Source organism: Dendronephthya gigantea, unplaced genomic scaffold (assembly GCF_004324835.1).
Source record: "Dendronephthya gigantea isolate DGI-Jeju-01 unplaced genomic scaffold, DenGig_1.0 000098F, whole genome shotgun sequence".
In the NCBI taxonomy this organism is placed as follows: Eukaryota; Metazoa; Cnidaria; class Anthozoa; order Malacalcyonacea; family Nephtheidae; genus Dendronephthya; species Dendronephthya gigantea.
In genome coordinates this window covers 385214-401778 of record NW_021163108.1, presented here as the reverse complement: position 1 = coordinate 401778, position 16565 = coordinate 385214, and the positions used below count along the sequence as shown (strand labels likewise).

At 34.9% G+C, this 16565-nt stretch overlaps 2 protein-coding genes and 1 non-coding gene across 3 annotated transcripts; 2 read left to right on the top strand and 1 right to left on the bottom strand.

Moving 5' to 3' along the window:
* The first annotated feature begins 5248 nt into the window (after positions 1-5248).
* On the top strand, positions 5249-5321 carry Trnas-aga. Its single transcript has one exon. It is a non-coding gene; the product is annotated as a tRNA-Ser (tRNA).
* Positions 5322-8277: 2956 nt separating this feature from the next.
* On the bottom strand, positions 8278-16535 carry LOC114534169 (poly(A) RNA polymerase GLD2-A-like). The gene is made up of 3 exons (XM_028555717.1): positions 16181-16535; positions 12073-12289; positions 8278-9569 (listed from the first exon to the last, which is right to left on the bottom strand). The coding sequence occupies exons 1-3, from the start codon at positions 16514-16516 to the stop codon at positions 9100-9102; spliced, it is 1023 nt and encodes a 340-aa protein (XP_028411518.1). The 5' UTR covers positions 16517-16535; the 3' UTR covers positions 8278-9099.
* Positions 13414-15202, top strand: LOC114534168. Its single transcript, XM_028555716.1, has 2 exons — positions 13414-14029; positions 14190-15202. Exons 1-2 carry the CDS (start codon positions 13453-13455, stop codon positions 14750-14752), a joined length of 1140 nt encoding a protein of 379 aa, XP_028411517.1. The 5' UTR covers positions 13414-13452; the 3' UTR covers positions 14753-15202.
* Positions 16536-16565: the final 30 nt, after the last annotated feature.

The following is a 16565-nucleotide window of genomic DNA, read 5'->3' as shown; positions in this document are numbered from 1 at the left end:
GTGTAGGAAGTGAATTGTTGATATACCGTATGGTAAAATTGAATATATTTCTAGGTAAATTTGTTTGAGATGCACACCACATTCTTGTCAGCTCTGAGTGACAAAATTTCGATACATTTCTGAAAAAGGAGCCTTGACAGGTCAATTGCTTGCGAAGTTTATCCTCTTGTCTCGAACGAAATTCCTTAATTATTTGTTTTGTAGAGGTGTATACATCATATTGTATATTTTTGCTGTTGCTAGTTGACTTCCAAAGTTTACTGATAACAGTGTTCGGTGAGGTTTTAAGAGCATTACGTCGAACGGTTTGGCATTGGGTAAATTTAATGGATGGAGGCGAAATACTGAGACCAAATTTGTTTCGGGTAAGGAATACTGTGCTTAGCGTTCCAGATATGGGTAATTCAAGCCATGTACGAATATAATTGTTAATTTTGGAATCGATATTTTCAATCACCCACGTTTTTGACAGATCTGTGACAGTAAAATGCCAAGATAATTTTGATAAAACATAACGGCTATAAAGCAGTAATTTATTTCTTGGATGAAGTGGTTTGGAATCAATAACAGACATTAAGTCTTCAACAAGGGAAATCAATTCAGACTTGTGTTGTTCATCTGACATGTTGAAATTGAAGTATCTTCCTAAGTATTGAAAGCTTGCGCCCACTTTTGTCGCTGGAATTAGCTTATTATTAATGAACAATTTTGGTAAATATTGAATTGATTTTGTCATAGACTTTTTGATGCCAAAAGTACTACATTTATCAACTCGTATAACCATGTCCGACCACAGGCACCAAATAGAAAACCGGTTGAGAAGATGTTGATTTTCTGATTCATTGGAAGTTATTACAGCAGCATCATCCGCAAATTGAAACCAGTGTATAGGATTAAGGAGCTGGAAGGAGAAGCCAAATTGACGATATTTTTCAGCGTTTATGTGTTGAATGAAGGTATTAAAACACATGTTAAATAAAAGTGGGCTCAGACAGTCGCCTTGTAACACGCCACGGCCAACTGATATAAATGGAGTTTGATATTCTTGTGTAATTACAGAGGTTTTAAAATTTGTATATAAGCTGGTAATAATGAGTTTAATGTGCTGTGGGATATGATGATAATCAAGTATAGATGTGATTAGATTGTGATGCACTTCACCAAAAGCATTCTTTAAGTCAAGTAGGGTGACGATGACGGAGCGTTGTTTTATCCTTGCTGTGTTGATAATATTAGCCATTTGCGCAGTGTGTTCTAGATTCCAGACAAGTTAGGTGTAAATCCTTTTTGTATGTTATGTTCTATAAAGTTGTTAGCGGTTAAGAACGAATAAATGGCGTTACGTAAACAAGAAGTAAATACTTTCAACGGTATGCTCTGCAATGTGATAGGTCTGAAGTTTGATGGGTTATTATTATCGCCTTTTTTATGGATGAGTATTGTACACGCCTTCTTCCATTCTGATGGTATGGTTTTGGACGACCAGACATTATGTATTAGTTCGGTTAGATGGGATCTGAGGAAAGGACATCGTTTAAAACATATAATTGATAGTTGATCTAAGGGGCTTGGGGAACCAGATGCTTTCATTTTACGAATTATATTTGTGACTTGCTGGTATGTCGGCGGGTCAAGGTCAAACTGGACTTCTGGTTGCGATAATACGGGAATCCAGCTGGGAATGTTGAACAATTTATTCGGATGGATAGCTGAGAGCGTTTTTGAGAAATACGACAAGCATTCTGTCATGCTAAAAGATGGAAGTAAACATCCTTTTGTTTAGAATATTTTTGACATAACCCCAGAAGTTTTTCTTGATGTATTTATCATGATTAAGCGATTGTCTACTGTCTAGACACGACTCAGTAGACTGGTTGTTGTGGCGAATTTTGTCACGCAGAATATGCGACACATATCTAATTTCATCGGGTTCCTCATTTGTAGATTTGAGGATTTTTAGAGCTTTCTTTAAATCTTTCACAGTATATCCTCTGTATTTATTTACTAAAGATTCACAAGGCTTCGACTTGATGTAACCAAAATTTTGAGCAAAATATTCGTAAATGGTGTTATTTAATACCTTTATATTTGAATCTAAATCCTGTGATGTAATTGGCTCATTGAATTGTAGAGCGAATTTAAAATATTCGTTAGCCGTTGACCATTCTGAATCACTTTTAGGTAGTTTGATCCCTTTCTTTAAAACTGGAAATTCTTCCTCATCCACAATAAATGTTTCGTTGTTAGTTGTTAGCTCACATATATTTTCTGAATCTAGTCTGTCTTGTAACTCTTGTTCTTCTAGGTCTGCAGATAGTTCACTATTAAGTCCGTCTATAACTCTGCAACTGCGTTGATGCATCTTTAAACCACGTGCACCTTTGCATATTTTTCCACAACAACATTTAAGTACAGTACGACTTGAAATAACGATATTTGGTGAATTGATAGCTGGCGCTTGCTTCGTTGGATAATCACTAAAATATTGTTGCTCTGCACGATGAACTCGCTGTTTACATCGCCATGAGTGGCGTCCCAGCGTCACGAAATCCTCTCCACAGAACGAACAAACCACGAAAATGAGTAACATATATATGAAACTGGAACGAATCATGATTACAATTTACACTGATAGCTATTTCTTGAAATATATTAAGATTCAAGTAAGAATTTGCATTTAAACTATAGACATGTACAGAGAACGTCTGACCTCTGCTCGATGTCTTAATAATCATTATTATTAATATTATTATTATAATATTATTATTATTATATTATTATTATTATTTATTATTATTATTATTATATTATTATTATTATTATTATTATATTATTATTATTATTATTATATTATTATTATTAATATTATTATTATAATATTATTATTATATTATTATTATTATTATTATTATTATTATTATAATAATAATAATAATAATAATAATAATAATAATAATAATAATAATAATAATAATAATAATAATAATAATAATAATAATAATAATAATAATAAATAATATAATAATAATAATAATAATAATAATAATAATAATAATAATAATAATAATAATAATAATAATAATGATGATGATGATGATGATGATGATAATAATAATAATAATAATAATAATAATAATAATAATAATAATTAAATAATAATAATAATAATAATAATAATAATAATAATAATAATAATAATAATAATAATAATAATAATAATAACATACATTTTCCCAACATTTCATAGAAAATAATCACATGCGGCGCACGTGAACATGCGACCTTTTGTTGACATTCCATTTAAAATTATATCTTTTATGAATAAATATTTCGTTGTTTACTTTGTGGTTAGTTTTTCTTCGACAAGTGGTATATAATAAAAAACTTGGCTTTGCCCCGTGAAATATCGACTGGTTACGGGTCCACGACGCGGTTAGCTCGACATCGCTACTCAATTATTTTGCTAGAAATCAGCTACCGGGAATTAATTAGCTTGCTGCGTCGTCAATCGTAAACTTCGTAATATGACTTTCCTTCGGCCGCGGTAAAGAAGTATTCATTATGATCATGAAACATTTTCCTATGCGCTTCCATGCTACCGATATCAAGTTTCTGGCAATGAAAAATTTAAAGACTTTCATATAATACACATTACATTCCAATTAATTCCTATTCAATAATAATTTTGTCGCCCCGTAATTTGGGCCAGTGTATTCCACTACTTTGACAAACCAAACTCTACTAATTAATCTTTCGACGTTACGGATTATAATAGATTACCATTATAATTGTCAGTTCAAGACTTCGACACAAGAAATTGCACCTTTTATAACAATAGTTCCTAGTTCTAGTGATCTTAGCTGTGATTCTTACCTGTGATCCACTTGCGTTCGAAGTGTGAATATTTCTAGCACATATTTCTAGTAGATTTCAATACCAAAATACACAAGTTTCGCGCACCCTGACCTGACAAACATGGTAGCTTACTAACCTTGGTGCACTTTTCTTTTTGTGGGGAAATTGCCTCTAACCTCACTATTAGCATGATTATATTTTTATTCGGACGGTCTTATTCAATAATTTTTAAGTAATTTGAAATATAGTGTCGCTTGTGCTATTTCTATATGACTATATTGTATTTATTACAGATCTGTACATGAAAACGAATTCCGATTTACTGTAAACAATATAAATATTTTTGTCCATTGCCCAGTACCCCGTCCACGTATCCCGTGGTTAACGCCTATATACCTGGCGTCTTGTTTAATTATAAAGATAACCTTTGAAACTTACGATTCGATTCAGTCGCTGCAATAGCTAGCTGCCAATTAAAGAACATGAGAACAACTGCAACAAATACGATTCTGAATGACAAGCAGATCGCCATTTGGAGAATGCAGTTATACCTGAACCATGAAGAGTTTACAGACCAGGTGTAAGACTTGATCCTTTCAAAGCAAAATTTTGTTAAACATATCGTTTTGAAGTTGTGCATGAATTTAATATATCGGAAATTTGATACAGAATGATGTTAAAGAAGATTTGATTGGATGGCAACGTGATATGTTAAATTCATCAGCCATCTGTAAACATGCTTGTTTTTCACAATTTTCAATTCCAAGCCGTTTGTTTATTAATGATTGATAATGAGAAGAGAAATTTATTCATAGCTCACATAATCACCATTATTCTTCAACCCAGCAACATACAGCGATATATTTCTAAAATTCAAATTACTCACAAGTCACAAAGACAATCCTCCATTCTGCCAAAGGTAAGCAATATAAATGAAACTATAACTTATACACCCATTTTCGTAACAATCTTATTATTTTTAAATTTATCTATTGTAGTTAAATAACATGGAGAAAACAACTTGGCAAATACTGAAGAATTTAATTGCCGGATTAAGCCCCCGTTTCAGCAAACAATTTCAACTTTCACAATAAACATTCCGACATTTTAATCAGCACTTGAGATGTGATTGCCAAAGATTATATTTTTTTATATTTAGATGTATGGTAATTACTTGTCGCCTAAAGAAAAAAGCAAGAGAAGACGAGCATGAATATATTCCTATTCCATATCCTACTACAAATCATATATATATATATATAATTATATATATATATATATATATATATATGTTGATGATATATTGCAGATGTAACTGCATAACGACATGTTAAAGGACGAAACTCCGCATTGTCAATAACAACTTAAGCAAAATCACAGTCGTTCCCAACTTGGCCTTGTAGCTCAGACGGTAGAGCATCGTTCTAGAAATGCGAAGGTCGCGGGTTCGATTCCCACCGCGGTCAAGTAGAATTTTCTGCTTGCCCGGTTGGTCATACTTGTGCAGAAGAACAAATTCACCTTACATATATATATATATATATATATATATATATATATATATATATATATATATATATATATATATATATATATATATATATATATATATAACCGACTATCTATCCTGGCTGTCAGCAAGCTAATTGTTGATTATAGTTGCACGCCACTTTAAAGCGCATTTCCTATATTATTTTCTAAGGGCAATAGAAAATAAATTATAAATTCGGAAATCGCAGTGATCGAGTTATTTCCTCTGTGAGAAACGGAAACAACTATATTTAAATTAATCAACTTATGCACAGGGAAAGGTTCTTTAGTTACCTTTATTGAATGAACATTGGCGCCCAATTATTTCAATATGTTTACAACTGAATTTAATATGCGGCATATAGCATTCTATATGAATTCATGAGTGATTTTGTTTATTAAAACGAAATATGCAAGATCTGGCACGTTGTTAATTATGGCTCGAATTGATACGAAGAATGTAAGAGAGGCGGTTTCCATCTTTGAAATTTTGCACGCTTCCTAAGTGGTTAAGTATATGATTTGACTGATTTGCAAATGAGTTTCTGAGAAGTTGAAAACTGAATTAAGAACTTAAATGAGGATCGCTTGACCTGCATTAAATTCCATGCCCAGTTTGTTACATCGATAGCTTCTGACTAAATCAATATTACGCATTCCTGGCACAGTACATTATGATTCCAAGTCTAACAGGAATCTTATCGCAAGAGCGTACTAGAGTGCTCGCATCTGATTAAATTTAATTCAGGGCCATATTTTGATTGGATGACGACAGTCGCAGTGACCTTGATCAGACCACAACGATCATTATTAAAGACTGCGCTTTTTTACAGCTCATGCATTATTCATAGAACACTCGAAGCATCTGCATTAGAATGGTTTGTATGCACGATCATACATTGGCATTTTAATTGATTGAAAATGCGTTTCTAAATATAGTACTGAAAATATAATGTCAAAATCCAAGTAGTATCAAAATATGTGCACAGAGTGAGACATTGAAATTCAAATGTACTAACTCGTGCATACAAATTACCGTATATTTTGCATGTTTTTTGCGTAACACAATCTGAATTATTGCGCTTTCTTGCTTTCTAATAAGTTTTCTTGGTCGAATACTAAATGAAGTAGCTTCATGCTCTGATGAGAGCAGTTTTATGAGGTTTAAAAGATATGACTAGATATATGTCTTATTAGTTTATCACCAGATCACGGCATAAACATGCATGTCTCTCTTGCCGATAACCCTGAAATTAGACTAGTAATCTACGTAATGGAACACTAATCACATGCATATATGCATTGGCTTCGAAAACAAAGACAATATTTTGCTGATTTGGAGACTATTATTGAAACAGAAATTCTGCATAAATCCAAAAGAATTTGTAACCAAAACCTGGATTTTCAATACGATTCAGGCATTTAGCTTATACTTCAACTGTCGCTTTTTACCCACCTAGCAGGGAAGACGTGCTACGAGACATTATAGTCTTGTGTATAGACAAACACTGAATATGCTTTGCTGGTATCATCAGAAATAGGCAAATTATACAGTAATATATTAGGGTAAGGTAAAAAATAATACGTAATTTCACGCTTACTTATACTGACACAGTGGCATGCAGTAAGCACCATAGCACTAAGGGAGGAAATATTATTAAAAAAGAAATTGGCGCAGCTTAAGGACGTCATTGTGTAACCCGTACCTCTATCTGTAAGCCGCTAATCCATCTCGTTTTGATGGATTTTCTGGAAGTGATAATGTACTTTCCCAAATGTCATTGTGTTTTTCAAATCAAATTTCAATCTCCTTTTACGTAATTTGAAACCAAATCTCGTTTCAGCCGAAGTCGTACACACTCAAGTTCTTGCGTAAAAATTATGCTCCGTCGCTACAAATTAAGGTGGGAAACAAACATTGTTTACTACAGGCGGCGAGTCATTATGTGTAATAATTGAAGGAGAAAATTACAGTTTATATAATTTGACCACAAAATCAAATGTAATATATAGACAAACAGGAAATAACTTTGGAACACAATAACAGCATAAGCCAAATGCGCAGTAACGTGTAATTGCCTACCACAAATAAATATTGACACTGCTAAGGAATACTCAGTATAGTCGAGGTGATGGCGGGTTATAACTAGAAGAATAACTTATGTCGAAAAAGAATAACTAGCGAAAACGATCGGTGTAAAACTCTTTTCTTTATTTTTAAATAACTTTACCAATCAACTGATCAAATATTGAGATATACACCCTAACATTAGTATGAAGACCTTGGCACAGAAAGTGCAGAAACTTGGCACAGAAACTCTCTAGCTGGCGCCAATAACAGATGACTGATACATGTAAGGATTTGTGGAAGGAGAAAGTTGCAAGGAAATAGGTTTTTCAACTTGTCCTAAAAAAAATTTATTGATCGCAAGCTGATTGTTCATGACAGATTTATATTAGGCAAATAGTTTACTAGGTATGCGCATGTAACATGCACAATATGTGCATCTTCACGGAGATTGATGGACCAATTCTGAACAATCATACGGAAAAAGACTATAGAATCAAGAATCGAAACTGAAAGATTTGAACCATCAATAAGACATTAAAAGTTCCCTACTGAAAATATCAATCTTATAACCATAGCTATCAATGACTGCAGATGTACACATCTCCAGACTCTATTGGGAATTCTACTAGGCATGTCTCATAAAATCAATAAAAATCTCTGAAATATCCAAAATTCCTTTTGCCGACAAACGATGATCGTTGTTGATTCAGTCGAAATTTTTTTTTAATTCTTCATTAATTAAGATTTAGTGAAAGATTGGTAACATATTTCAGACCTTTAAGACCTTTTAAGCTCAAAATCTTAATTAGCTATAGCCCCATGTTAAGAGCAATTATCACTTTAGTGGTGGTACGAATTAGAATCAATAAGAGCACAATATGCCCGACTGATATATTTAATATATCTATATTTTCTCGTGTCGTAGGGTAATGTAGTATCAACGCGGGAATGAAATACGATGACCTGAAACGACCGCTTTCAGTAATCTAATTTAAGGATACAAATTCCCTTCTCTCTCTCTCTTGCTCAAGCAAATAGTCCACCCCCACCAAATCACTCAGAGAATAGACTTCGAGTTCAGCATACAGAATCTAGCTCTGTTTGAAAAAATTTGTTTGCGGGCTAAAATTTAAGGATTTTGTCCTATGTAAATTGTAGCTAATACCTACGCTACTGCTCATTTGTTTTAATATGAGTACTTTATTTAGAATGGATCGCGGAGCAATTATAGATGGCGGGTTGTTTTTATCAGCGCGGTCGTTATCCGTGAAGACAAAAATAATAGAAATGGACTGGTACTAATCCAGCATTTTTAGCTACCTCAATTCGAATTATCATTCCAGCATACTTAGAATTCACTCTAATTTCTAAATGTTATAAACCTCAAATCTCCTGTCGTGTTATGCTGAATGTGTTCAAAGGACTAAACTACTTCTATTAAGTAAAATAATTTTGCTTATAAAAGCACTGCAACGACCAACAATAAACGACTGTCACAGAAAAAGGTTATAAAGAAACTTCATGATGAAATCCTCTTTGAACACAATTTTTTTTTCCAATAACGCTACCGACCTTCAAAATAGAAATGGATTTTTTACGTACAGTTGATTAGCTACATCTGTCATCTTTTTCATTTACAATGATCACATGATCGCGGTCAAACTTGGATCTCTTTCTAACTCCCTTGAAGCCTTCCCAAAAGCCTCCTTGATCATGTAAGAAACACTGATCTGGTAAACTGCTTTAGTAACGTTGCCACGCTGATAAGGATCTTCTATTCTTATTTGAGGTTTTCTCCATGTGCCTTCACTATAGTTACTTAATGGGATATAATCCCCAGTGCGAATTGAGATGACCTTCTCCCAAGAAAAATTTGAGTAAAATTTGAAAAATCCAACAAGTAACTCCCCTAACGTCTGGGTATTTCGTGACGAATAACTTCGCACATCGTAAGGGACGCTATCTTTTTTCGTGTTTGAAAGCTTTTCAGCAAGTGAAAGGACTGACGAACTGCTAGCAAAAAACCGGGGAAATGTTGCTTGCAAGGAAGGTATAACAGGGTCAGTGCATCCTTTCTGGAGGTAATGGAGGATAAGCAGGATCACAGCAAATCCTAATAAAGAACAGGTAGAAAGATTGTGGTTAAATTGCTTCTATACTTTCTGTAGTCTAGTATAGTGGTTACACATGATCCTTACACGCGTGAGGTCCCCATGCAGCAATGATAGAAAAAAATAGATTAAGTGTTACTTTTTTACAAAACTAAATAAGATATTCGATACAAAAATCAAGGAACCATAGGAATTTGAAAAAAAGAATCATAATAAGCAAATAGATTGCATCCATAGAATGTTTTATGTATGACAGGCATCGCTTCCAAAATTTTTCGGTTTAAAAATTATCTTCGTCTATTTTAAAAGAACATCATGAATGTTTACAAAATTCGCTTACGTATTTTTGTTAACTTTATTAGCTACTTCTCAAAATATTTTCGAATGAAATTGTCTTCTATCCGCCATTTTGGACATGCATATTCTTGGTCGGATCATAGAGATTATAAATGAGATTGTAACACTGGAGGAGGCATTGGTATCGAAAACATCAGTCGAAAAATGGAGCGCGATAATTGGGGGCAAATTAAAGTTCCGGATGATAAGCCAAGCGCTGATTGGCTAGATCAATGCCTCCCCTTAATTAGCAATCACGTAAGCAACAACTAAAATTTGTATTAAAAAAATGATATTCGATTTTTAGGTTGCTTTGCCGATTTTTTAAGGAAAAACAGTGCTTTTTTGAACTGGTTTTACCTGAAATGATACTTTATAGAAAAAACATTCAGGGATAGAAAAAACTCGTTTAAAACGATATACTTTGGCCTCGGACATCGTGATTTGCCCCCTGCTGAAATTGCCCCCGATTAGTGCGCTCCCCAATTTCTCCTTGATGCCCCCTCTAGTGTTATTTGTAATCTCTTTGGGTCAAATATGCATGACATAGCCTGGGTGAAAATTCGTTTTGTAGCTTCAAGTTAACGATTCAGTGAAGTGATAGTTTCATAGCATTACAATCGCACGTATCTCAAATTATAGCGTTTAAATCATATTGTTCATAGAGTTCTAAACTAAAGCGTAAACATGTAGTTGTTATTTTTTGAGCGTCAACCCGGCTTTTGACGTCACGTAATTAGATCTCAATATAAAACAAGATGGCGGATTTATCTCGATAGGATGTTTTTGATCACTAATATATTGCGAAGTGAGGAAGATAAACAAATTTTGTAAAAAGGTTCTATAAGAAGTATAAATTTTCTCCATTGTAATTATCGCTACTCTGGTTTTAATAAATGAAAGTAATCACCACACAAAGATTAACTTTCACGACCCAACGTTTCGACACTCCGGTCTAGTGTCTTCATCAGGGGTGATCTGACGTTGAAACTTGGTTCCTTATATACTCTCAAAATGATTGCGAGAAAGAATATCTAGGTCAAACAAAACGCCAGTTCGGCACACGTTTAAAAGAACATCAAAAGGCCGTTTCGAACTTAGACAGTTCAAAATGTGTGTCAAACTAATCATAACATTGGGTGGAACGATTCAAAAGTCATCATCACTAATCATCGTTATGGACAAAGGCGTTGTTTGGAAGCCTGGCATATTAATGCGAGTCTTTGTGCCCTAAATAGGGATGACGGAAGCTATTTGCCAAAAGAATATTTACATCGATAGATGACGTCATTTTGAGAGTATATAAGGAACCGAGTTTAAACATCAGATCACCTCTGATGAAGACACTAGAAACGTTGGGTCGTGAAAGTTAATCTTTGTGTGGTGATTACTTTCATTTTAAAACCAGAGTAGCGATAATTACGATGGATTATATACCTGGTTGCCGTGAACTCATTTATAACTATCAATTTCCTTTTCAACAAAGCAGAAATAATTTTTATTTCCATATCCCTTTAAAATTTTGGAAAACGTGAAGTATTAAAGTTTTAAAACTAAATTTCGACGTCTTGATATTCAGTCATTTAGTAATTTAACAGAAAAAACTTTCATCTTCACACGTGCAAGATCCGTATGGTTCAATCCTAGTGCATTTTAACTTGTCTGGTGCGTATATCTCTTAAAATTTTCTTCAAGGATTGAATTTATTTGATTCCCAAAGCTGAAAATTCGCGTCGTATCCTGTGTGTATGGGCTGGTGTGTATGTGAATCGCGTCAGGTGTGTGTGGGGCCTAAACGTGACGCCGTGAAATGGTTTACACTTCATACGTATCTAACACAAATGGTAGCAATTCGCCTCTGACACAAATTTTTCCTTATTTCCACGTATACACCTTAGTTCAGTTTTAAAATCATTAATGACATGTTTAGTCATTGAATCGGGCATTTTCGGAAAGCAGGTTTTTTCCCGAAAGACATAATAGATTATTAACTTCCAACGTTGCGCAAACTTTCAAATCCTCGGAGCATATATCGTTAATTTATTCATACGTCAAATTCTTACTATACATATATCCTACACATCGTACCTCAAAAAAGCTAGGCCTCGTGAAACGATATTAATAATATAGTTTTTCAATAAGGTCTAAAAATAATCTGCTATACTTTACCAGAGAGTTTGTGTTGTCTCGCATCGCAAATGCCTGCTTTTTGCGCCCATCTTTTTATTATCAATGCCAGCGGTCGTACACGTGGATCCATCAAAGCATAACATTTGAGTAGATAGGTGCTCTGAACCCCACATTTTTGGTTGATACTGATGTCACCCTCATAATCAGATATGTCATCTCGAATCTTCAGGATTGGCACTTTTGCGCCGTATACTGACTAAAAGAAATCAAAGTAGGCCTATTTGTAAACTAAAGCAGTTTTTCGAGTGAAAAAGTTACTCGTGATTCCAAATGGCCAGGTGGGACGAAAAAAAAAGTTAAACCAAATTTTTCGCCGAGTAAATTTAACCCGAGTTTCAAACTAGATTTTTACCAAATGCATCCTGTGACGTTACATTAGTCAAGTCCATAGACACACGTCATAGACACACGTCATAGACACGGCGTTCCGGTTGCGCTGAGTCATGCTCTTACTATATTTAACGTTTATGTAAGGTGTAAACATAGTAATGAAGTAAAAATCTTATATTCAACCAATAAATTTATTATTACAGTGAACCAGCCTCGTACCCAGGCGCTTTAAATAACATTAAATATAGGCACAATAACAGGCTTTTACATAGGTCAGTGGCTATAAGCTGAGCGCCGTAGCGCGCGGGAAATTCTGAGGAATTAATAACATCTTTCATGGGCGTGGAAAGATTTAGAATTTGCCCTAGATCTTTAGATATCGCCAATTTAGAGCACAGGTACATGTTACTACAACGTGCATACAATTCAAATACTCAATTTCAAAATATTTTCTTTTAGAAAACTGTTAAAAAAATTTACAGGCACGCATAAATATATTGTGGAAACCTGCCTGTAAGCAAGTATGCCTTGTATGCTGGAGTTATCCGCTAAAAACTATAGAATTTTCCTTTGAGACCATCCCATTTACTCTCACTGACTCGCTTTAAAGGAACATAGGAGAGTTAGTATGTTTTACGTAACCCTGTCGAGTTAACGTAGGGCGCTGAGAGCTTTTATGCTTGTTAAAAAGGGACAAAACATCAAGATGCGATAGATACATATCAAGTGTCATATATGTATACCAAGATGCGGTATATACATACCAGATTAAATATATATATCAAGATTTAAATATATATATCAAGATTTATAAATATATATCAAGATTTAAATATATATATCAAGATTCATATATTTATATCAACACTTAACTATAATATCTAGATTCGTAAATTTATATCAAGATACGTTATTTTCATTTTATATCAAGATTTATATATGCTTTAATGAAGTACTCCCTTGCCCGTTTAGTGTTACCGCTGACCAAATATTTATAAAAACTAAAAAGAGAAGGTGAACAAAAGTAGCATGGCGCATTTTGTCGACAATCTTGGACAGTTTTTCGAAGAGTTTTTAAGATGTGTGCGAGAAGGAATCACAGGACTAAGTGCAGAATATGAAGAAAATCGCGTGGACAGCCTGTTATGCCGCCTTAGCGAGTTTGAAAGAACCCTCGGGTTATTATCAAGTCGTGTTGCCACTCTTGGGGTTGGTGGCAGATCACCTGATCAGTTATTGGAAGATTTGGAACGGCTCATAACTTCTGTGCGTCTTCTAAAAACAAGGTATCAAGCCAGACATGCCGAATCAGTGGCGTCTCCTGATATGGAAGCAATACACCTGCCACAACACGGCTGTTCTACTCAGCATTTAGGGCATGCTTGTCGGCCAAGACTTGCCGTTGACAAAACTGTTGTTCAACAACTGCGTGAAGAATCAATGAAATGGGTGGACATTGCAAAAATTATTGGAATTTCATCCAAAACATTGACTCGCCGACGCAGGGAATTTGATATGCCTATTGGTGCTGATGCATATACATGTATTGAAGATGGCGAATTAGATGAGCATGTTCGAGGAATTTTAAGAATAAATCCTGAAGCAGGTATATTCTGTGACTACACACGTAAAAATCTCACATCTTTTACGTGTTGTATATGGTATATTGCATATGATTTCCACATGGGAGGTTCACTTTTCAGGAAAAGAAAAAATACTGTTACAACTGTTACATCTTCTTACCATATTTTCCTTATTATTTTTAGGACTTGGTTTAGTTGAAGGAGGACTCAGAGCAAAAAAATTAATGATTCAGCAGAAACGTGTACGGGAATCTATTGCTAGAGTTAACCCAGTTATCTCAGCAGTCAGAAGACACAATTTCAAGATTGTCAGGCGAAAATATTCTGTACCTTGTCCAAATGCCCTCTGGCATATTGATGGTGATCATAAATTAATTGAACCTTACAGAATTGTCATTCATGGTGGCATCGATGGGTTCTCTCGGCTAATTGTATTTCTAAGGGCTTCTACAAATAACAAGGCTATTACTGTTCTTGAACTGTTTCAAGAAGCTGTTCGTCGTTACAACCTACCATCCCGTGTTCGTTCAGATCAGGGCTTGGAGAATGTTGAGGTTGCTAAGTTTATGTTACGTGAGAGAGGCCTAAACAGAGGTAGTATAATAACTATCTATCTATCTATGTATCTATCGCATCTTGATGTTTTGTCCCTTTTTAACAAGCATAAGCTTTTACATCACTCTCTTCATAATCATATCATTCACGAGTCGGCGCGAAACGCCGTGGGGGGTGGAAACACCAACTAGAGATTAGGAATTACACCCGAGTAAAATGTTACTACGATACAAAAAGCGATGCAGTCCAAGATTTAACAGCGAAACTCACTCACTGTGAAAGAGAAACGATTCGTAATCTTATTAACTTTGAAATGCATGTTCTAAACAGGTAGGTGTCTATTTTGGTAGTTCCACGTTTCACGTTTGCTGTAACGCAGGCAGTTTAGTGTATACGAGAACTTGGCATGGCCAAAGCCATACTCGACACGGAAATGTAGGGCATCACATCATCGCTTTAACTTCAAAAAGGGGTTTTGAAAGTCGAAATCTGAATCTTAATGTAAAACATCGCTTCAAAATGAAAAAATTAGATAAAATATTTAAAAGACATTCGCAACCTCGTCCCCAGGGTCTTTTTCGTAGCGCGCCGTGGGGAAGACCCTGGTAAACCCTGTGGAATTCTCCAAGATTCTTGGAGATTGAGTGAAAGCGTAATAGCGAATTTCCTTTAAGTACTGACCGAAATAAACGCTGATGTGATGTGAAAACCCTAAAATTTTTGCACGCCAGCATTCATTTCGGTCAGTACTTAAGGAAATTCGCTATTACGCATGCACTCAACCTCCAAGAATCTTGGGGATTTTCACAGTGTTTACCAGGGTCTTCTCACTTTTTCCTCGGCGCGCCACGAAGAAGACCCTGGGGACGAGGTTGATAAATTTGACGTTATTTTGTACGGTTTTGACGTTTTTCTGATCATACAATTAGCCTACTAAATAGTTACCTTAGAAATATTATGAATATATGTATCTGTGTCCAACAGTAGAAATATTGACTACACCCACTCGTTGAGTCATTTCATAGTGTAAACGTATAAGCCTAGCTAGCCCAGCCTGCCCAGGAAATTATATACCTCGCTTTAAATACCATACCATATAGGGACGAGCAGTCAAATTTACAGAGCAAAATAGGCTGAATTTACGGGCTCAACGCACTTTATTGCAAAATGCTACTTTATTGTACAAAGTCAAGTACACGTCAAGTTGTAGTCCGTGGTAGTATCAATTATAAGATCATGAAGGAATCGAAACCTTATACACAGCATTGTACACAAATATTGGCGCCGGAAGTTAACCAAACAGTTCAATACTCAAAGGAATCATGATCTACTAGTTTCTGCAAGCATGATATGGAACATTACATTGGCAATTAGCCAATTACGTTTTGAAGTTTCCAACTAAATCTTGTTTGTCAATGGACTTTCAGTGCGCTGATGGTGAGGAAGAGGTGTAAAATGTCAGTCCTTTGAAAGTCTTTTGTTTAAAACTATTACCCTAGAATTTCAGATTACACTTGAAGCAAGCCCACAATGTAAGATTGGGGTCAAAATATTGCATTTCACACAAACGTGAGCAAGTTGAAGCAAGATATATTAAATTCTATTTATTTCAATTATACCTCCACTTTATACCGCCTTCGGTAAGGTTTTAAAGCTTCCTCAATTTTACTCAGGCATCCCATTTCAGAAACATAACTTTCCCTGGTTATCACAGTGAGATCGCAGTCACTGTGTTTAAAACCGAATAGATTTGTTGACGAACCGACCAAGATGAGCCGACTTCCGGGCAAAGCGCGTTGAACAATTTGCTGAAGTTCCTCGCACCATCTAAATTTGTCTTCCAAAGTCGAATTGGCGGCGAGCTCAATAGATTTGAACTCTTCCTTAATCTCTGTTGTCAATTCAGAATATGGATTGGATGAATATCCAGGCGAAGAACGATATCGATAAGCCATGATAGGAAAGTTTCTGAATTCTGATGTCCCGAAGCTAGTGTTGTTGCTA

What these genes read in the sequence shown, in the direction of transcription:
- LOC114534168 (XM_028555716.1), top strand. Translation starts at nt 13,453, where the DNA reads ATGGCGCATTTTGTCGACAATCTTGGACAGTTTTTCGAAGAGTTTTTA. An exon ending in AAGAATAAATCCTGAAGCAG is followed by an intron (nt 14,030 to 14,189) that starts GTATATTCTGTG and finishes TATTATTTTTAG; the next exon opens with GACTTGGTTTAGTTGAAGGA.
- LOC114534169 (XM_028555717.1), bottom strand. Translation starts at nt 16,516, where the DNA reads ATGGCTTATCGATATCGTTCTTCGCCTGGATATTCATCCAATCCATAT. An exon ending in GAAGGCGGTATAAAGTGGAG is followed by an intron (nt 12,290 to 16,180) that starts GTATAATTGAAA and finishes GATTTCTTTTAG; the next exon opens with TCAGTATACGGCGCAAAAGT. An exon ending in GAGACAACACAAACTCTCTG is followed by an intron (nt 9,570 to 12,072) that starts GTAAAGTATAGC and finishes GTTCTTTATTAG; the next exon opens with GATTTGCTGTGATCCTGCTT.